Here is a 24,114-nt window from a genome sequence, read left to right on the forward strand (position 1 = left end):
ATATTAACATCTTTTCCACATCTAGTGCAACCTCGCAAGTGCTAATAAATATTCATGATAATTAAGAATGAAGCTGTCATCTTATTCAACAGTGAATGAAGCTATAATAATAATTGTTAATAGGTGATTCCACGCAATACATTTACTTTTGAAAACAGATATCTTTTACTTTCTCATTTTCTAATTTTTTAAAAACTTTTCATTACAGAGGTATGTAAAGTATTGATAGTATGATTTGTTTATCTCCTTATTTCTGTAACTGCTACTTTCACTTTACTCAGTGAAGACATTCCAAAACTCATAGCTGTCCGAACGGAGATTGAATTGCTTCTCTCTTTCATCAATGGCATAGGAGTAATTAATTAAAAATAATAGATATTACATTAGATTAATTCAGCCTTTTCCATATTGAGTCAAAAATAAGCATGCAGCTGTGGAAAGAACACCTATATCTTCCTCTTACATTAACCATTCAGTATTAGAAGAAAGCACATTTTCTCCCGTGAAAATTTACCATCTGTTCAAGAATAGACAGCATATTTATTCACAAATGGGTATAGTGATCAGTTTTCTACCTCTTTTTCAACAGTTACATCAAAAGGCAAAGAGAAAATATTAATCACTTTAACAATAAACTTTAAAAATAAAATGTCTAGTTTTTTAAATAACAGGCACTTTTTCATGAAAACAAATCTTATTTTCACCTTAGATATGTTAGTTTATGAATTTCTTGTATTTAGTATTTTAAAGCATATTCAACATTGTTCAGTCTTTTTTCATAAAGGAAATTATTATGAACTTAGAAACTGAACTGAACATGCGATGATTTCAGACAAATGCTACAGGTCAGAATACTGCTACCTAGAGTGACTTCTCATCTGATGATGACAGAAAGATGTAATGCACATCTATTTAAGGCACTGAATTTCAATCCAGAGTTGAAAGTTATTTTTGAAGGGATAACTATATATGCTTTCTTTTTCCAGTGCATCAAAATTCCCTTAGTCTTTACTTTGAATGCTTCAGCCTTCCTCAAACATATCTGAAAGCAGCTCACTTCTACAGAAACCCAAGAGCAGTAGAGAAGCGGCTGTTTCATGGGCTAGTAAGCAAGAGCCTTCTTTGAAAGTGTACAGTAGTTATATGCTACATTAATAAAATCACAAAATCTTCTGAGCTGGAAAAGACCTGCAAGGATCATCAAAGTTCAACTCCTGGCTCTGCTCAGAACCATACCCAAGCGTCACACCATGAGTGTTGTCCAAACCTTTCCTGAACTCTATCAGGCCGGTGCTGTGACTACTGCCCTGGAAGGAATATAAGGAAACAATATTCTACATGCTACTCTTAAAAATGCTTTCAATTTTGCAACATAGAAGCTTGCTTATATAGTATTTCTAAATCAAGAAGCATGTGCCTATGGAGAACGAGGTAATTCACAGTACTAAATAGATTTGAATTATTATATTTAAATGCATTGAGAATTTATTTGCTGCAAAGGAATCTGATACACAGCTAACCACTTTCTTTTGGGACCAAGTATATGGCAGCCATATATAAAAAGATGACCAATAAAAGCTATGGAAGTCTTTGAAAGTCTGGGAGAGATGCAGTGATTCTTTCTCCTCATTCAGACCTGACACCAGAACACTACAGCAACTACAAACATTGTTCTGGAACAGGGAATGCATCAAAGCCTTGCTAAATCTTTTACATTTTGCTTTCAATCAAAAATACCTTTATTCAGATGAGCACTCAAAAGAAAATCAACATTCAAGCCTTCACAAATGTCTTGAACTCTGTCACTAGTGAGCAGCAGCTCCTTCTTTAGAGTTTCCGAAACCCGTGTACTCAGTTTAGCCATGTAGTTGTTGAGATGCAGCAGTCTCAAGTTCAGCCATAGAACATTCAGTCTCAATAATTTTGCTCCCTAGTTTAATAAGCTCAAGGTCCTGAAACACATCCACAGAGACACAGCAGTGCTATGATAAAAGCTGATGGGAAGGTATGGTGGATTACAAACCACATGAATGAACAAACCAACCTCCCACACCACAGCTGACATCACAGAATATTTCACTTCCAACATACAGTATGTAATTTCATGGCAAAAATTAATGATAAATTTTCAGTCATTATGTTCATGTTTCAGTATCTAAATTTCAGAAGTGTGACTGAATTACATCAGAGAAACAGATTACAATTCTGCTATGAAAGCTTAAACTGATGACCTTGCAACTTTTCATTTGAAAGTAAGGTATGAAAAAGTTCCACAGTGGAGCCATCAAAACTCTAATTATACCTATTTCTCCAAATCGTCTTTGGCATCTTCTCATACTGAGACTTCTCTTTCATAGCTACATTAAATCTTTGTTTCATTGAGTCAATGGAAGCTTTTCGTCTTCAGCCAGTGCCTTCACCTGAAATAATGAAAGGCATTGACTATCAAGATAGAAAATTTCAAAATTAGAACGAAATCAGAACTAAGCATACCTTTATTACATAAAAATATATAACTACAGAAATAATTTTACTGAAGTATCGTTTTCTGAAATTGCAGACTTTAATAAAGCTCTGCTGTTGAGCCAGTAGAGATCAGTTTGCAAACAATCTTGTTACATAAAGTTTTGACTTGCATTACATATAAAGAAAAGCTCTTCATTTGCAGAGCTGTTTGTTCATATATGCTTTAAACTTAGAGTAATTGCAAAAGGGAGTAAACAGCAACTTCCACTATTTCTTTTTGTCAGAGATAAAAACATAAATTAAAACTCAGCTGAAAAAATAACTGTCCATTTGTTAATAGTCTGTAAAACTTCTAAGGTAATGATTATCTAATGAAAACACTGATTGAGGGTAAAATTAAAAAAAACAATGCTCCTAAATATTGTTCTGCTTTCCTATAGTGCTAATCACTAAGTTTTCCTGACAATATCGAGTAACAGGGAATTTCTTTGATCTTTTGCTGAAGATAATGTAAAATTTATCAAGCTGATTTTCACATATAATTATCAAAATAATGTATGGAATATGATTCTCTGGAAATGAAGTGCTTGAAATTCTCCAAGTACAGCACTAAAGCACAACATTCCATTCCAAAAACAAAACCAAAACCAGGTATTTTTCTCATGTCATACCTTAGCTCCCTTGTTTACTTATGCTTTCACTTTCTGGCTGTGGATTTCTTAATAACACCTTATCTTTAGCATGGAGGGTTATACAGTAGCTCTTTTCAGAGCTGCAAATTCTGTATGACTGCAAGCAGGAATAATGCTTGTGACATTCAGCAAGCATTTGCATTCTAGGCAAACAAAAGCAAACTGGCAGATTGTTTATTTCTATTTTGGGGTTATAAGCTGCATAACCTAACAGACAACCAAACATCATGATCTTTTTCTGGAATTGAAGGCCAAAGTGCAATGTGTCAGGTAGTATTTTTGGAAATATGCTAAACTACATACAAGTTCTCTTACCTCCTGCAAAATCATACTAAAATTTTGCAGGAGAAAATAATTTGCTATAAAAGTCAACCACTACCTACACAGTTAGAATTACTTCAAGCTAAGAACAGTGAATCATTCATAACACTGCAGTAGAAAAAAGATTAACATATTAAAGTGTTTAACTACTATAGCCAGGAGAGATGCATGGACATCATTAGCATATGTCATGTAAAATCACTCTTGTTTCAGGTCTACTGTATTTTATGAACTTACATTGCATAAAACTAAATCCCACTACTTAGAGCATATCCTCACAACTGTGTGTTCTGAATACCTTAATACTTAATTACACCTATAACAAAGATAAATTAAACTATGTTGAATCCATTCAAGCTATCACCATATACTGATTTCATACAAATTATAGTGGAGGGAATTACACCCTTCAATTAACTGTATGTTCTTTGCTTTAAGCAATATATTGATTTAATATGTATAGTGTGTTGAAATAACTTCTGTAAACCCACCAGCTTCTGTTTTTTTCAAAAACTAAGAACAGCAAGAAAGAAGTACCTTTCTCTCAAGTCTTTCCGATGTTTCATTTGAGGTTTTCTCATTTTCTTGATTTTCTTTTAGATGAGACCTTAAGTCTTCTATCAAATATCTTTTCATAGTAAAATCCCTCTCCAACTGAGAAATTCTGCAGGGGAAGCTGGACTGCATGTCACTGCTAGAAAATTTGGTTAATATGCAACTAAAAGGTATAAAGGCAGTAGACAATCTATCATGCCTATAGCTCTGCAACATTTTCAAAAATGAAAACTCATGCGGTTCTTGCAATTTACCTGGTTGCCAAGTACTAAACCCAGTTTCAGTCTCTTATTATAGAGACCTTTTTCTGAATATGCAATATATTTTTTATTTGATTTTTGCTTATCTGGACTGAAATCACAATAATTCTTAAACTATTATCAAGAAAGGGGAAAAGAAACCTGCTAAACCAAAAAATTCAATTAATTAAATTCCTTTGATGTCTCAAACAATCATTCAAATAGTATTTTTAGCAAAACTATTTTCAAAAGAAAGCAAAATGGGGAAGCCTCCTTTCATCCAACTGAGTAATTCACAGAAACAGTTGAAAAAACTCTATCCTTGTGTGTCAGATGAGACAAAATGCAAAACCTAGAAATAGCATCAGCTTTTGTCAGAAATTTCTCATGAAACCCCCAAAAATCTCATGCACTAAAAAGTAATCTTTTTTCAATGAGAAAATAATGCCTTATAAAATGCTTCAACTATTATAACACTAACTTATATTTTAAATATAAACACAAGCAATACCTAAATATATCCAGATATCTAGATTTTTTCCAATGAAATCAAAATGAACGGTAGTATGTTCAGGAATACAACACTGTTAATACAATGTCAATATTGTATTTAAAAAAATCCCCAGGAATACAGCACATCTAAAAATTTCTTTATACTCTGTTATTTTAGTTATTATATCTTACAGCTTATGAAAATTATAAAATCTATTTTATAAAGAAAGTATGCTATCCAATAACTATTTTAAATTTAAAATCTTATGGTGGAAAAATTCACTTTGAAACAGAAAATAAACAATCTACAATTTAACCATTTTTAGAGCTCTCTGTTTTTCAAATGAAGTATTTTCAGATAAGTAAAGTGCATTCTTTCTTCAGTTAAAAAAATCAGAAGGGTTAGAGGAGCTAAACTCTTGGGCAGACAAGAAATTCAGATATACTAATAGCTTTGTTATAGTTGATAGAGTAATATAATTGAAGAACAGTATTATCTCAGTTACAGCAGGTAGAATAAAAAGTATCAGTTGCATGCATGACAATTTTTGAATTACAAAATGAATAGTAGACCTGAATCAATTCAAAAAGAAACAAATATAACTGTCCTTTTGAACTTTTTTATGAATATAAGACTAGCTATTTAATCTTATTTAAGCATCTGAACCTTGACATGTCTCTTAGCCCCTAGGCAAGGAATTACTGAATTTGAAAGACTGTGTTTAACAGTGCTGAGGAATTCATTTCGACTTACATCAAGGATAAAGTAGTCTACTCTAGAGTCTGAGTTCTGACTTTTGCTATTCTTACTTCCATACAGATACTTCAGCCAGCTTATCACTCGCCAATTTAAAAAAAAAAAACAAAACGCAATTTAAGCACAAACTACTCTAATTAAAAAAATATAATCAAAAAACCCTGTAACACTATGCAAGACTGCAATAAAGAGAGCACATCGTTCTCTTAAGAATCTAGGAGCAGTTGACGGTGTAGGAATTTCACAGCTGCCACTGGGTGGCACCAGACACAATGGATAGAGGAGGGACCACACTTGGCCTGCGGCTCGCGAATCCTTTCTTCCTTCTCCAGGACTTGTTTTCTTAGTGACTTAATGGTGGTCGATTGCTTAGTGATCTCAGTGTTCGAATTCCATACTGAAAAATATTAAAATATAAATAAAGTAGACTGAATGTGATCACAGGCAACAGTAAATTTTGAAAAAAACCCAACAAACTCAGTAAATTCCCATGTAATTTATGAAGGTTCTTAGAAATTAACTGATATAAAATGAGCATTCTTACTTTCTAGGAACACTTAAGAAGAAGTACATTCCCTGGAAAATATGATGAAATAATTTTTTCTCCATTATTCTAATAATGTATAGTTAATAGATGTTCCCTGGGACATGCAAGAACCAACCAGACCTGTATTTTCTTTTGCACAGCATAAGAATAGCACATAAAAGAATAACAGAAGATAACACATAACAGAAGAGAAGTAAAACTGGATCTGCATTTGAGCTACATCTTTGAATAGTATAGTTCTACAGCACAAGGAGTCTACATCTATACAGCAATATTCCTACACCAATAATTCCTATTATTTTGAGTATTAGGAAATACAAGACAATTTACAAGAGTGGCTTTTTTTTATGTCTCCTGAAATTCAAAGCACAAGACAAAGACATTTTCATTTGTCTGTATTAACACAAATTCTACATTTCAGTAACAACCAGGTATGATCCTAATTTTCAGGCACATGTCATTCCAGTGAAGGACAATTATACAGTTGTTGAGCATTCCACATTTGTATATAATAAGGAAAAAAGTGCCTCTATTCATACAGGCAATTACACATATCATCTACCCAAGATCTAAATTCAGAACCTCTGAATCAGTCTACAGAAAAAAGAAAAAATAATAATTTAACTAAGTAGCCATCTTAGCAATCTGAGCATATGCATTGAATGCCATTGCTGAAATGGCAGCTCAAATACTCCACATAGAGCTATTGCAGAACTCCAAAAGTTGTTGCCAAAAGATACATGTTAAGCATAAGCACAAAATATATATGTGCCTATAGGTATACAGATTTAGCCACTGTACTACAGCTTTTTACTGACTATGTAAAAACAATAAGAAAACACATCAGGCATGCTGTAAACAATGATACTTCAGGAGAATTTCTCTGCTCAGTGCAGACTTGTAATGCCTATTAACATAAATGGGAGTACTGTACATAACTCTGTGCACCTCAAGGGGAGTATATATCCTTGTGTGCATAGTTAGATATAAAATATTGTTCTTAATAACTTGTCTAGTCTATTTACTATTATTATAATGTGGGGTATAACCAGAAAATTGTTAAAATGATGTATGCTAGCAGAATATTCCTGAGTTTCCTGAGACCTGTTTGTGGAGCTTGAGTTCCATTAGCGTAAAGCACAGCACCCGGTTTCGTGGCTTACACACCAGACATGAACTTGAGCACTTAGGTGGGCCTCTGCACATGTTCAGAGGCAAAGACATATGCTTATGGTAGTTTGCTTCCAAACTCACCACCCACACTTAACACGTTTCTTCCCATTGGCAAAGATACAAGGAGTCATTACATACAACGTAAACAAGCACTGCAAAGACAGTGCTAAGAAAGAAAAATTAACTAACAAGGCCAGGTACTTTGACATTTTGAGCTATAAGGAAAGGTTTTGCTGCTTAGAGATTCAGATATTCAGGAGAATAACTATGTGTCTTGTTTTTAAGTCAGCTAGAGAGCCCGGAACAATAATTGAAAACCCTTGTATTAATTTAGCAAATTCTTCTGCTAAAAAATGACTTGCAGGACTTAAACTAGCCTTGAATAAAGTTAAAAATTTTAGAAACTTGATTTAAGTAGTTTTTGAGGTCCTTATATTCAAAACTGTCATCCAATTCAGAAACCAGTGAATCTACTCTACTGCTTAGCATTTGAGGTCACAGACTATCTCCATCCTAAATATAGTTTTGCATACATGATTTATTTTTTTCATTAAAAATTTAATATATCTTTAAGAAGGAATTAAAAGTCATGCTAGTATTTTTTATATCAGATTTATATATGCTTGCTAAATATTTCCTCTGCTGCAGAAACAAAAAAACTCCTTTGATTTTTCAGCAATTTGTTTTGCTGTTCGATTTTGGCAGACAAATAGAGTAGGCTCCTAGCACGGGTGTTACTCTTCAGCTATTTAAAAAAATGAATCCACTTTTTTTATTTTTCCTACTTGCATAGATCTGTTGACTGCTAGGTTTCTGGATAATGAAGATACTCATCTAAATGGTACACCCCTAATTAACAGAAATTACCACTCACCAGCAACAGAAGCAGATTAGTCAATCCCAAACCTAAAAACAATACTTAAGAAGACAGTGCGTATGGTTTTAAGAACTCTTTCTCATAATTAAAGTAGATCAATTTATGTGCCTTTTCATGGCTGCTCCCTGCTGGCCTCATCTCTTTATCAATGTGACCTACCTTTACTAATCCCTGAATTCAGATGTTATGCATCCAGTGTGCAATAGCCATGATCTGTAATACCACGATTACCATCAACAGCTAAAAGGTCTGAGCATTACCCACATCTCATGTGCTAGCACAGCTAATCCAGCATTTAGAGTGAGCTATGCTGACCATGTAACACAGCCTTTTCTTCTAGCTGATCCTTTGGCAGACTTCTTGCTTCTAAGGGTTTCTTCTAGCAGCACGAAGCTGTACCACTTTGACCTTTTCTCTTTCCTCTACTATTTAACAGAAAACAATGGGAAAAAACAACTTGAAGACATACTGTTGCAAATATATTTCCTCCAGTGAGAGGAGAAGAAGAATTAATATGTTTGAGCCAGGCCACCTGCTGAGAAAGCTTTCAGAACAACACAGTCCAGCCTCTGCACATTCACATGCAACAAAATCACCCGAGACTGAAAAGTGAAATCATCTACCAGTCAGTATTTTCCTACCAACTAATGCACAAACACACAAATGAAAAAAAACAAAAGTCTCTCTGAAGACAAAGACAATCCAGTAGCTAAAATTCTTTGCTCCCCTTTCACAGACAGCTACTGCTTTTCTCCTTCTTAAAGGAAGAAAGGAACCAACTGAATTCTCATCAAACTAATTCCACAGCACATTCCAACAAGATGTACTTTATCATTGTGCAAAAAACCAGCAAGACTCCTTGTCTGGCCTATTTGCTCTGCAGAAATTGTTTTAGAACTTTTAGTTCTGTCTATGACTACATTTCTATTTACCATCAAAGGCAATTCAACATTTAAGCTACTTATCATTGGCTACGATATACAAGTGATAAGTGCATGGGAGTTTATGTATGTCTGCTTGACCCAGTTATGAACTACTGCTCATACCAATTATCCTCAGCACTAGATAATCCATTCTGTCACCTTTAGTTTGCACTGCAGCTGTTTCATCTCTAAATCAGTGTTCTTTGAAGGAGCTGGTGTAGCTTCACTCTTGCCAGCAGTTTGAGACAGATGTTCCCTCAACTTTAATTTTCCTTGTAAATCTTCCTCCTCCTGTTGCCACTTGGCCAGGTTGAGGTCAACACCTGTTTTACAAAGAGAATAAACGATCAAAAATTCATCCTAAAAATATTTCTGCTTGATCATATGAGATGTTTCTCCAGTTCAGCATTCAAGAGGAATGAAGCTATATATATTACCTGTAATTACATTGCATAGCTGTTGGTTGAATTCTCTAGTACAGAAAAAGATCAAATCAGGCAGAAAAAAAAAAATCTACTACCACTGAAAACAAGCAATTATTTTAAGGCAAAATAATTCAGTTTTGACTGAATATGTTGCTGTTCTAACCATGAGAAACAAAAATTATCATACAAAACTGTAACAGCAGTTACTGTTGAAACATGCTTATCTAGAGCCTCCCTGGAATTCCGCAATTATTTCTACACAGAACATGAAGAAATACCATGGTGTCTCAGACAACAGTGTGAATTAAGGGTAGTTAAATGTCAAATCTGTTATAATGGTGACCACTGTAAGCTCACTTGAAATGCTGTGTTGACAACTGCTATAAAACATACACCCTTCTCTTGGCTTTTGTTTTGATATTTGTAGGGCTTGTAGAGGTTAAAGCCATGTGGACCAGCTGCACTAAACATCTCCTGGTTGGCTGGTCTTTACCTATGTGTTATTTCATCCCTTTCAATATATGCACCATAGCCAGAGAACCGCACATTCCATAACCTTGACTCTAGGGCTGAAGTACTTAAGTGGTAAAAGACAAGCTGGAGCAGGACAGGATAACAGATGTTAGTTGTTTATTCCACTGGGTAGGTCTTACCACCCTATACTGCAGCCAAAATGCTTCTCACTTAGCAACATAAATGCTAAGTCCAATTAGCAGAAAAGCCTTGTTAGGGATTTAGTTCAAATAAATATCATGCAAACAAACTCTCAGTCTTATTGCACTTGACTGACAACCAACAAGACTTATTCAATCTTTGTACCAATATATCTCACATTATTCCTTACAGAACTAATGTTTTAAATAATTGCTTTAATTTAAATTATTGAATGTTTTTATGCAAAAAGGGGAACGGAAATAATCTCCATGCTAGTGATTAACTTTAACAAAACTGTAGTCAGCCAAAAGCCAACAACGGCCTAACAGCTCTCTGATCCTTAAAAGGGTAATTAAAATGCTATCTTATTACTCCAAGTAAGACTGTAATACAGTACTTTAACATAAGAAAAAATGTTCAAAATTGTACTGAAATATTTAAAAAAAACCCCTCAGTTCTTTGTGTAGAATCCTGATCAGAAACAAGAGAACTCCATGGCATCTTGAAATAACTAAAGGTGCACCTGATTATGTGCTAGTGCTAAACAAAATACCCAACCAAAAATCAAAAAAACACACAACTCTCCCCCTGCCAAAATAAAAAAAACAAACCTCAAAAAGCAAACAAAAAAACCCACAAAAAAGGTGAAAGTTAAGTATTCTATTTTCAAGCAGTTAATTATTTAACTTGCAAATTAGATTTGATACAGCTTCATGCCATTAGGAAAAAAAAAATATATATGTGTTTATAAAAACATATACTCCCATGACAATAATCTGAAGATCTGAAGATATATACAGATAAAAAGAGAGTCACATTTATTCCCATTACGAATGAGAAAAGAATGCTTGTATATTTTGCATTAGCCTAAAAAAATATCATGGGTACAAGGAAAATTCATCCGGTATTTAAAGTTAAAACTCTAACAGTATTTATTTCATATTCACGAAGTGCACTTATTAAAGTCAGTGGGCATTTTACATATGTATCTGAGGAAAGCACTGTTCTTAGTAAAGGAGTTAATCTTTCCATTCTCTTCTGTGTCTGCTATCATTATTAAACAAGAGGGAGATAGAGTATTTTCTAATTGACTATTCCTTAATCTGATATATTCTTCTCATAATTACTACATTTGCAGAGCAAAAGACAAAATGAGGACCTTTTCAATGAGAAAAACCAGTAGTAGTACAGAAGGACATAGTATAGAGAAATATGAGGATTATGTTAATCTGTCCAGTATAACCAATATTTCTACATGCAGAATTTCATGGTTCAGTGTCTCTATAATAAATTATTCATAAAAAGAAAAAAAAAATCATAGCTAGATCAATATCTCTGTTCAAAATTAGAAATACCCCCGTATCTGCCCAAGATAGCTCATGACTCTCAGAAGTTTCTTAGGCTACTGCTGCTGACAATATGCATCAATTCTAAAACAACATGAATTGCACTGGCTACATTCTCAAAAATTATAGCAAATATATTCAAAGTTCTTCATGGGACAGGTACTAAAGATGACGGTTACAGGAACTACTTAAAGAGGTAGGAAGAAAGGTTTTAAAATAAGAATCTACCTAAATTCATAAACAGCGTAAGAGCTATAGGGATGAAGTGAAAATAGTATATGATGTACAAGAGCCCAAACTCACAAAAGCAGAAAGGCACTCAACTGCAATCAGATATTTCACTGAAGTTGTCTCTTAATACTTCTGTAGATATTGTAAATGTACTACAGGACTGATAATTCTACTGCATTACTCCTTTTATTTTTAATCTATTGAACAGTTATGATAAAATCCTATATAAATCCATGTGAGATGTAAAAAACAGTCCCACTGTCCTATCAAGATATTTATGCCTAAAAGATACTCCTTGCATTCACTTAAGAAAGAAGTTCATTACCCTGGTGTTCTTCACCATTCCCTATATTTTAGGTCAAGTTTTTAATTATTTTTTCTTTTTTTAGACACAACAAAAAGTTTATTTGTGTGTTCTACCATGAACACAAACCCTGAATTACTGAGTAAAAAGAATTTACTCCAGGGGAAGAGGTCACCAGGATGAAAGGTAGAAGAATCTTAAACATCAGCTAGACCAGATGTTGGTAAAGGCAGCCTACTGCTGTTCCTCTGTGATGTAGCGGCCTTTGTGTGCTGCACCTCCTCCAGAGTGTTTTTGGCTTAACAGATGTTTATAGGTTCAATATTTTAACATCCATCTATCTTAATCTCCTTGCTCCTGGTATACCCATGACACTCTGTTCGGCTGTTCACAAAGGAGTAAGTGATGAAACCTCAGTTTCTATGTAGTCAGTACAAAACTTGCAGTGACTCAGCAAGGCTTTTCACCATAAACCCTCTGCTCGAAAGACAGCTGCATGGAAGGCCCAGTGGGTTAACACAGGAAGTTCCTGCAATGGCCTATTGCTCCTTGGCACCACAATCACTCCGTAAGGGGCTTTGAGCTCATTTTACAGAAGTCACTATTCTACTGCAGCTGGCATGTATGAATATAACATTTATCTTGGAAGAAGCTGATACTGTACTGCTACTGAAGTCAGTCAACCCCACACATTCATATTCACAAAATATATTATATAAAAAAATATAAAACCGATGAAAATCAGGCAATCTTGACACACTTTTTAAGCAGTGACACAATCTTATTTTACTACTCATTTTGAAAACTAAAGCTAATATACTCTGTAGTGCAAAAATCCCATTTTCTGTGGAGCTTCCCAGCCTAAGTTCCTGGCAGACAAAAACACTGCTACGTCTGTAAGAAAACTGAAGTTAACACTCTCATTTTCCTTTTCTCTAAGAAACCTTGCTACAGTTGGTAATAGAATACATTTGCTATAAGCATAGCTCCTTTACAAAGTTGTATTTTAGAATTTAACACTGCTTCAATAAATGCTTTACATGGAGCACTATTTTCTCACAGTTTCATGAAAAGCATACAAAATAAGCAGTACTTGTTGCACACATAAAACATGAAAGAACTTTTCAAAGCATGCTTGCAGGCAGAAAGCTAGGTGTGATTTTACTCACTCTCTCAAATATTATTATAACATAATGATAAACCTATTTACAATGTCGGAGACAAATATATTGTGTCAATCCCACTAAACTTGACCCTTCTGCATTCTCTCAAATCAAAACCTTCCTCTGCCTTATGGACCATAGAAAAAAGAAAAAGATAAAATTAATAAAGATGGTATGTAGCTATCTGAAAATATATAAACCAGACCAAAAAGCTGTGCTGAATACTTAATGTCATCATATAGAGAAAAGGCAAATAACTTCAAATCCTCGATCAAAGTTCTTTTCATGCAAGTGCTGTAAGTGGTTGATAACTTAGTATTCTAGACATGAAGACAAAGTATCAAACAGAAGTCTTTGATGACTTAATATCCTATCCCTAAATTGAAACAAAGACCCCCCAAAAGCAAGACAAACTTCTAAAATGTAGAATTTATTTGTAATTTATCCTGAAATTTTAGTAAAATCTACTGAATCGTTTAGTTGTATTTTTTTTTTCATCCAAATGCAGTTATCAGGAGCTGACTATTCCACAAAATGTCAAATAAATGAAGGTAATATAGAGGACTTTTTGCCAGTGCTTTAGCTAGTTGTTAGACTTCAGTAGCCTTTAGAGACCATTAAGTACCCTTTGGCTAATTGGCCAATGGTAGATTAATCCTCTTTTTATTCCAGCAGCACTATTTTAACACCCTTTGCACTCTGTCAGTGTAGTATCTGAATGACAAAATAATATTGTGCATGAATAATAAGCAGAAAAGTTAAATTAACATTTCATGTTTCACATGCCATACCTATGTGTCAGGGAAAAGAACCCTCTTTTAAAGCCACTGACATTCAACTTTTTTAAACAATCTCATGTTGACACCTTACTGAAGTGAATCTTCCTAATTACTGCTAATTGCCTATCAAGGAAATAAAAAAAATCTTTCCTTGAAGTGCAGTTGTCTAGTATAGATGAACACAGCTCCAAAGTGCATAGTAAAGACAGGCATGACACTTGAGGTGTGCTACATTATTATGAGGTCATACTAAATATGGTTTGCAGTGAACAAAGCAGCTTTTAAGGATGTTTAAGGTACTGAAAACGTCAATCTCTCGTGAAGTGTTTAAATTAGTTCCCCAAAGAGAAGCACAGGCATTAATCAGTAGATAAGAGGTACATTTCTCATCTCAGATATTTTACTAAAGAAAAACATTTGCCCTGTTGATAGTAGAAACACTACTAGTGCAGTTCATCTGCATTAAAACAGCAATATTTACATTGGAATAGCCCTTTCACACATACAAATTATAAATTCAGCAAATATTGGAAAAATACTTGTTATTACTTACAATGATTCCTAGACACAAAATTTTGAGTGTCTTCTAAAACATGTACTACTACTGATCAGTCATCATTTATAAAGGGATATTTGCTGTATAACACTTCATAAACAAATTTTACGGGTAAAAATAAACATTTTACCTGTAATTTTAATTCACTTACAATTAATCTACAGCTATGTTTATTCTATAACTTATAAAAGTCTAGCATTCCAACATCTGGCTACAGCAACTTCTTAAATAATATAAAAAGAAAATCAATAGAATCATTCCAGACGTGGACTTTTTGAATCTGGGTTTGTTTTTCTCTTTTTGTAAATATTAATAATATCACATAGATCAAGAGCAGAAAACAAAGCTCTATTTTAGAGAAACATACAACACTCACATATAAATGAAATGGAGTAATATATTCTGGGCCAAATTCTACAAGAAATTAACTGCTCCTATAACAAGAGACAGGTCTGAGTACAGAACTGTCTTTGTGCAACAAATGATTTTTCAAATAAATTATAGAAAATAGGGGGAAAAAATGGTAATAATATAAATCACAATATTTAAGATGGTGAAAATGCTTCTGATATATGTCATCTGTATAATGATTACACCAATTCAAAGATACAGGTTTTGTCCTGCAGCAATTCTATTTTAGCCTTCATTTTCTAACACTTTCATTTCATGTCTCTGTACAAGTAAACACTGCTGTATCCCATCTCTAATTTCTGTACGTATTAAGAACACTATCTTTCTTTCATACTAAAGCAGATGCTGCACTCCATCTGTCCTTGCAAATTTCAAGGGAATATAAGGACTATTAACTATTTATTTAACAGTACTTATACAAGTAGTTTCATAATGATCAATTATATGATCACAACTATATGATTTAATTTTTGTTGTGATTGATTTTCCAATACGGAGATGTAAACTGACAAAATATACAGCTGTGCAGGACATTGTCTGCAAGGCCTTAATATTTCCAGAGAAAAATTACAGAACTTGAAGAAATCAATATTTATTAAAAATAAAAATATTCAGTATTTCCATATATACTGTATTTGAACTTATTTGAAGTATTAGTATATGCCAGAAACAATACAGTACATGAAAAATGTTTTACTACAAAAAAATTAAAAATTAAAATTTAACTGTAGACAATTCATGAAACTTTGTCCTGTTTGAACATATCTGAGTATTATGGAAAGCCAGTTGTGAACATGTGGCTGAAGTTCAAAACCAATGCTTTCATGTCTCCATCACTGCTGTTTAAATAAATACTAATAAATAATAGTATTCCAACACCTAACACGCCTGTGCACATCAACTATTGCAATGTAAAAGGAAAGTCTTCCAGCTGGTGTTTAAAATTTGCCCCAAGATTTCCATAGCTTTATACTTACTAGGGAATTTTCAGTATAAGACATGGTATCCATGCGCTCTTTTGTAGTTACGACCAGGTTTTACTGCATGGGGTTTTTTTTTTCAGGACTACACAGTATTTATCTGTTTTCCACCAAACATAAGAGTTGGGGTAAACTCATAAAGCTGGAAATTTGAATTTTTCATTTAGGGTCAGGGATAGTGCTTGCCATATTCCCCCTGCTTAATCTTAACACTTCTAAGCACTGCAAATGAACTGCTTGCATGAGAGCCAGTCAGGGAATTTCACAATCCCTACAACTCATTACAAATTTAACAGCAGCAATACTAAGTATTCATATGTTTCAGATAACACATACAAATATGCTGCACTAAAACTCATTGGGGGAAAAAATTAATAATGCTTCCATCTGTTTTCCGTATAACTCACATAAAACAGAGAGAAACCAAAATGAAAATGCTATTTTAAAGACTGTGTTTAAACTTTCTTTTGATTTACCCACTTAGTTCCAAAGCATACAGCTTTATACCTTTAGAAAATAAAGTTATTTTTAAGGGAATGTATAAGAAAAAATAAAACAAAACAACAAAAAGAATGGTGAAATATTAATTTAACCTCTCCTTACATCCATGTGTTTTAGAGAGTGAAACATTTTCTACTGAAATATTTCTGCATTTCTAATGTAAGTGGGCAGGAAATCTGTGCTTGTAGGGAAAGCTGTTCCATCTCCCATATTACTCTTCATATGTTATTTTCCTTGGCTCAGATTTCAGATTTTCAACTGTTAAAGACCGTTCTCTTTCAACCTACTTTGAGGAAGTGAGGTAACTATTTCAAAATAAAAATTACTAAAATGTATGTAGGCTATAGCCATTCTCAGAAGCTGGTTGCAGTATTCAAGGAACAAAATTTATAAAGATAGCTCTATGCTTAATTTTATTCAATTATTTAAGTATCTCATTTTCAGCAACTTCAAATATTAATAAAAGCAGAAAAAATGTCCTCAGAAGGTATTCTCATTTGTTTTTATGCAGACAGCTGTGTAAAAGAAAAACATTTTAAATATAAACTGTATTAACAAACTTAGGTAATGGAAAAGTTCTATGTTCTCACAGAGAATAAGAAACAGAAATAAACAACAAAGAATTGTAGGGAAAAAACTGTTAAGTATCTGGAAGGAATTTTTCTAACACATAAAGGTGATATTATATAAATATTTATTTATTATTCACATTTCTATTAAAGAAAACAAAGACATTGCCAGCCACTTTGGAAAGGTATGAGAAATCGGATGACAGACATTGTGGGGAGGATGCAAAGACAGGAACATTCTTCAAAATAATGAACTGCATTTAAAAATAACACTAAAATGTACTTCATATAAATTAAATTGGTAATTCATACCTGGATTCTTGTAAATGAACCCCCCCCAGACTTATCTTTAATTTGTACTTTATGCTATCATCAGAACCCTTGTTAAAATTACGGACATAAATGAACAGTTTAGGGTAAAATACTCTTTATATTACTATATTTTTTATATACTATTTATACGTATTTAATATCTGAAGAGACCATCACAAGAAGAAGTCATGTTTTCAGTCTAACATATAAAGTGAAATAGACTTTCACTTTATCATGATGATCATCAATATTATGACTCACTCTGGAAATTCATTATTTTCACATACCTGTACAGTTTGAGGACAACACTGCAATTCTAAATCCCAGCTTGAACGAAACCTACAGCTGCTTAGCAATTCCCTCATTTTCTTCTGCTGGTTTTACCAAGATAAGAGTACAGACAAAATCACCCATTTCTTGTACACAATACCCTAAAGAGCACAGGATGACCTTTCAATCCAGAAATAAAGAGAACACTGTGCACAGTTCAGCCACCAAAGCGTAGGTGCTTTCCCAGTGCCTATGAACCTTGTGAGATGTGCTGTGGCTACAGCTAATCACAGAGTCTCCACTGCTGGGAAAGGAACTGCATCAACATTAGGCATCAAGAGTAGAAAGGAGTGATGTAAAGTAAACCTGAGCATGATACAAGCCATGGGTAGACATGAGTCCATGACTACCTCATTAATTCCCAATTAAACCTTAGGAGAGCAAATTGGATCATGCAAAACATTAGTAAGAAAGCATAAATATTCTTTCTACCTCCTCTAGCAGTTACCAAGTCCACGAGTTTCAGGCACTTCAGGCAAACCAGTACCTTGTCAAAACTACAAAATTCTTCCCTAGGGTTGCTAGGACAGTAAGACTGTGTCTGACTTTGGCAAGACATAGAATCCTGGGAACCAGCACTCATTCTGCGGAACAATAAGGAATCTAAGACAGAGAATAATTAAGACAACCCCAAAGAGGAAAAGTTGTAGATATGTATTTTCAAAAAGGAATCCCAGGTGTAGTTCCTTTGTCTCAGAAGTGTTTTTGCTGTAACACTTTCTTTTTCTACTGTTGTAGAAGATGTCTTAGTTCTTGACTCCCATTTCTTTATGCCTAGAAAGTCCAAAAATCCCCCCAAACAAAAAAGAGAAAAAAACCAAATAAAACCAAAACAAAACAGAAAAAAACAACCAACCAACCAATCCAAAACAAAGCAAAAGCCAAAAAAACCCAACAAGCAAAAAGAAACTTTGAGAGGGTTCATGCATCATCCTTGGTGAAGTGTTAAGAATGGCTTGTAATCCTGGCTATGGACATGTTTCAAAGTTTCTTCCTGTAGTGCAAGGGAGTAGCCAGGCCAACAGAGCAGCAGAATTACTTTGACCACATAAGCTTAAACAGGGGTGTATGGGAATGAGAAAACTGGAGTAAGATGTGAGCTCTAACAAAAATACCAATTCCCTCTGTGCAATATAATCTAGACAAAGAAATCTCAGCGTCTGACAGGTAAGATTATAGGGTTGAACAGGACACTGGTGTTTTGCAGACCTATCAGTGCGGAACTGGTGAAGGTGAAGATTTCTCTTCTGAAATCCAGAGAAGTCCAAAAGAACTTTTTCTTGAAGGACAAGATGTGGGAGCTGTTATGGTCCTCCTTTCTGATCACTGATAAATCTTAGTAGAGACCAAAGAGTCATAAAATGTATAGAGGAAAAGAAGGACTTGGAGTCCAAGGAGTAAGGGTTTTCAAGGACTAGCTTCTAGAGCCATTGTTCAAACTCTTCTCTATTAAGGTATCTTTCCTGTGCTAGTTACCTTCAAAAAAAGACCTTCCATTGGAGAATGAGGACAAGAAAAATTAATTGCTAAGTAAGAAAGAATACATTAAGATGTCAAGAATATATTAAACATAGCACAAGTACCAAACAGTGTAAGGAAATTATTCCTGAAAATTTTGGTTTTAATGCAGAGAAGGTTCTCCTGCCTGCCGTCCTCAGTGCTCTCTGAGAGAAAATGTGCATTTTATATAAGTGGTCCTTCTTGAAAAATTAAATCCATTCTCTTTAAAAGATATGGAAGCACAAACTGACCACTAATTTTACATAGTCTTTTATTCCATGGAAAGGTGGGTATTACATTCCTTCAGTCTTTACTATCAATCTGTTATTATTTTCAGATTTCATTAATTATAGACCTTCCACTTTCCTTGTTATGTTCAAACCTTAGTAAAATTCTTGTTCCTTCCTTCCAATATGCGTTTGTGTGCAGTGCCAAAACAAGGTACACTATTACACAGAGCATCTTGACATTGCTAAGTAGAAAAAGAAATGTCCTCTCTGAAATTCTCTGTAAAAAACAATGCCTGACAAGCTAGCAATAGTTCTGCTATGAAGAGCAGTATTTTGACAGGCTGGTGGCCCTCATGCTATGAAGTACCATCTTTGTGTTCCTAAGAAGCTCACACTGGTATTTGTTCAGCCTGTGGATCTTTGCAAAATCAACACACATATCCACAAGACAAAATAAACCCCACAAACCAAAACAAAACCCCAAGCAAGCAAAAAAGCCACAACCCAGTCCAAAAACCTACCAACTACTATTTTGATTTTTCCCACAACTTACTGAGTTTTACCTTATGGTGGATTTAACATATGGTAAACTTAAAAAGGGAGGAATGACATGTAAAAATTAAGGCATCATATATGCATGTATTTTTTTCATGACTAATAACAGCTCCTCCCCTCTAGGTTTACTGTTAATGTACAAATGCTGGAAAAGTAGATTTGAAAAAGTAGATATCAAGAACATTTCTGTGATCATTCACAAGTGCTATTTCAATTTAATCTCGATTTTTTTCCTTTGGGATTCAAAACACAGAAATTTTTTTTTGAAAAACAAAAGAAAATCCTTGCTAGCTTTGTAAAACAAATCCCAAGACAGCCTAACTCAGAACTTTCATTCAACAAAACTTCTTTCTTCTTACTTTAACTAATAACTGATTCTTCCATTAAATACAAGAAGACTTTAAGAAAGATTTTAATGGTTAAAATTGGAAAAATATCAGCAATTTTCTTTTTTTTCTTCCTGGCTAACTTTAAAAATGTTACTATTATAACTGCTTTGGAAAAAAAGAAGTGCAAATTAAGAATTGCAGCTTTTTGTGCCTTTTTAATACCTGAAAACAATTTTTTAAATTACAACACCATCTATAAAATGTCTGGAAAAGTTACAAACAGAGGACAGTACATGGAAGTTTGGGGTTTTGTTAAAATATAACATATCATAGTTTTCAGTATTTTTAAAATGACCTGCTTCTGATACTAGCAAAAATGTGAGCTGTTCTTAATCGTATTTATAAAGAAAGAAAATATGTAATTATCAATATTATGACAGTTTTACCTGTAGAGACTCTCACACTTCCTTTCTGACCACTATTACATAATGAGACCTTACTGACAAACATGAATTGATACACAACTCTACATGCGAAATAAAGCAAGGAAAGTTAAATTTCTTTAGAAAATCTAAGCAGCTTCCTGCTTGCAGCTGTACAGGAATCATCCACTTGCTACAAAGAAAACAAAAAATACACACTTGAGATGCTTAGATCACTGTCACTGACTTAGAATTCTTGTTCTCCCAAGTGACTTAAAAACTTGAGAAAACCAGCAGTATGGCTACAGTGCACAGGGTGTTCCTAGCGATAATCATACTTTCTTCAACACCTAATACAAAACACAGACATTGTTTTAACAAATACCACTTGGCAGACCTAGAAGATAGGACGGAGGAATAAGAGAATCACATCCAATTCCTCATGGATTCTCAGCTTGAATCCTGGATTTTGCACAGTTTACCTTACGAACATGATCCGAGTGACATTTCACAAATTCCTGGATAAATGTTGCTACACTCTGCCAGCAGAGAGACTGGCTGTGTCATGCACAGATCAATAATAGCACTGTGTTTCATCAGCCTCAAAATCAAAAGTGCTTCATCTGGCAAAAGCCATGGCCCTTGAGGATCTGACATATATAAAATGAATACTGTACACACGATGTCTACTACAAAAGCTGCTACTCTAAGGACAAGTCTAGAAACATACAGTTGAGTATATGTAAATAGGAAAATATATATTTGCATATATAAAGAAGTTTTTAACTCCTATTTATGAAGACCGGCACAAATAACACAAAGCAGCAGCTGAATAACAGAAATAAAACTAAACTTCTATGACGTCTGACAGAAATGTAAAAAACACAGGAAAATCCAACATTCACAGTCTTCAGAGGAATTCAGACGAAAATAAAGGGATGTTTTAAACTGTACACTGTAGTATCTATGACGGTGGACTACAATAAAATTCATGCTAAGCTACATTTAAGGACTTCTGATCAAAATTATGTTTATTGAAAATATGCTTTTATCTTCTTCAGAGTAACAACTCAAAATAGAAGTCTTGAGACTGTCAATCATCATATACTACCTGTACTTTCAGTCCTCAATTAAGGCTTTCCTAAAGTAACAACAGAAATTTATGCTTCCTACCACTTAGACTTCCTCATATCTTCGTCTTTTGGTGTCAGAGATTCTAAAATTTTAAAATAAGTGCAGCACCTGTAGACTTTTAATTGAAATTATTTTTTATCATAATGCCTCTCCCTCATTTTCCTCACAGGAAATTCAGTTTGGGTTTGTTTTTTTTTTTTCTGCCAAATTTTATATGGTAAACAATATTCTGGAAAGTAAGTATTTTTACTGTTTTGAAGCCAAACCTTTCACAAAATATCTCAACTTACTTTTTCAATAGTACTTTCTCAAGATTTTGGCTCTAAAAAAAGAAAAATTAAACTGTCTCTATGCCCCAAATTAAAATGAAAAGTTTTTTCCTTAAAAAAATGTCATAATCACCTCACTGAAATCATACTTTCTTATGCTCAATCCTCCTGGTAAAATGTGAAGTAAATATTAAAAAAAAATCATAATTTATCTTTTCTTTTCTGCATTTTCCTTTACCAACTTATATACTGCCTAAATCAAATAGCTTTAATTTTCTCTCAGCTCTGCAATCAGCAACATTTATAGGATTTTACAGGAGTAACAAGATCCTAAATTCTGTGTACATTACACACAAAAGCCAATTTTCCTTGTCGGCATATCTCCTGCTTGAGACTAATGATCTTTAAATGTTGCACACCATAGAACTGGCACTTCCTTTGGGCTAATTCCTTCATTTCAATATCCACCTTCCCTGTGCTGTGATTTTATATGTGTACGTCTTCAGTGCTGATGGTGATGAGCTTCTTCCTCTGCCTCGGAATTTCTCTTCCTTATAACCTGATGTGTTTGAATATCATCACACTCCTTCTTGGCTTCAGGTAGCCAGAAGGTTTCAGGTTTAAAACAAGTGGTTTGACTTACCTTAAATTTATCAGTCATGCTTACATCTCTTTTCTGCAGAACTGAACTCATTTTAGCATTAATTTAGAACTATACTGTTGCCCAGCTGAGCTCTGTGACATAAACACACTTCTTCCGTCGTTGCTTCAGGTGATAGAACAGTGTTACTCAAGTTGAGAATTAACCTTTCTGTTCATACATCCCATTAATTAAGCTCATACCATCAAAGAAATACTCTCTCCCTCTGTTCCTTTTTCATGCATCCTACAGACCAAACATTTTTTTTTTACTCCTTTAACAAACAATCTGCTCACAGCTAACCACAAGAAGATGATTTCTCCCCTGTTTGATTAGTTGGCCAATATCACTGCAGTTGTCAGTGACTCCAACTGGCAATAGTCAATTACAGCCACCTAAAAACTACAGATCTCATATCTGGTATGTTTCTATCTTTTCTATTTTTAAAATCTTCCTTTGCTAGACTGAGGACTTTATAATTCTTTTTCTTAGCTATTTAAACTTGAGTTATCTTTTAATCTGCTCTCTGAAAACCTCGCGTTGTTCTCTGGAACAACGTCTTTTCAAATCCTCCTCATAAGTCTTCAAATGTTTTCTAAATTAATTTAATTTCCTTCTTGTATTCTGTGTATTAGAACTACACACATTATTTTAAGACCAGTCAAATTATACCAGTGAAAGAAAATATAATCTTTCTGCTCGTCTTGTACAGACTCCAGTTTATGCATTTTGAGGACTGTATTTTTTAAAATGGCAATGGCAGTTCATGCTCGGCATTACCTCCTAGGACTCTCATTTTTCTTTAGAGTCCCTGGTTCCCAGGAGACAGCCATTCAGCCTCACTCAACAGGAAACTCGAGCAATGTATTGGTTTTCATTATGATGTAATGATTTGCTCATTAACAACACTGTGAATCATAATAATCCATACTCTTCAATCAGACTCTGGTGGATGATTGAAAGCTTAAGAGTAGTTTTCAATGACTGAAGATATCCTATTGCACTGGCTTGGATTTTTTACATTGCCATTAATTTTTTAAAAATGATTGGAAGATTTTATTTCTAAAACAAACAACAAAAAGATAGTCATTTATTTCATAGTATATCCAGATAAAATAGATATGTAAGGTGTAAACCATTATCCTGGTAAAAAAAATAATGTTATCATTCATGTGAAGGTTCAACTGAAAAATTAATTTCATGGTATGTGAGATTCTGAGCAAGTGAAAATGATTAAGTGGTACTTACATGCACAAGTTTAACCTTAAGGCATGAATTGAGACATTGTGCCTCCATTGTGTTCCACATAGCAATGCTTAGCTCCAGTCTAAATACTACATTTGAAATTTTAATTCATATTTACATTTTAATAAGCAATGACTGTTGCACAGAGGCACACACAAAAAAAAAAAAAAAAAGAGTGAATGTGCTT

The 24,114-nt window shown here is 33.9% G+C and overlaps 1 protein-coding gene across 1 annotated transcript in view; it reads right to left on the reverse strand.

The window, feature by feature from the left end:
• Window positions 1-24,114, reverse strand: part of CNTLN (centlein) — a 191,104-nt gene that overhangs the window by 25,015 nt on the left and 141,975 nt on the right. The window contains 8 exon segments of the mRNA XM_086869809.1: window positions 1,772-1,859; window positions 1,861-1,952; window positions 2,303-2,325; window positions 2,328-2,399; window positions 2,402-2,420; window positions 4,017-4,143; window positions 5,817-5,915; window positions 9,203-9,365. Coding sequence (XP_086725935.1) covers window positions 1,772-1,859; window positions 1,861-1,952; window positions 2,303-2,325; window positions 2,328-2,399; window positions 2,402-2,420; window positions 4,017-4,143; window positions 5,817-5,915; window positions 9,203-9,365 — 683 coding nt within the window.

The sequence above is a fragment of the Cyanistes caeruleus genome, chromosome Z, assembly GCF_971803275.1.
Source record: "Cyanistes caeruleus chromosome Z, bCyaCae1.hap1.1, whole genome shotgun sequence".
In the NCBI taxonomy this organism is placed as follows: Eukaryota; Metazoa; Chordata; class Aves; order Passeriformes; family Paridae; genus Cyanistes; species Cyanistes caeruleus.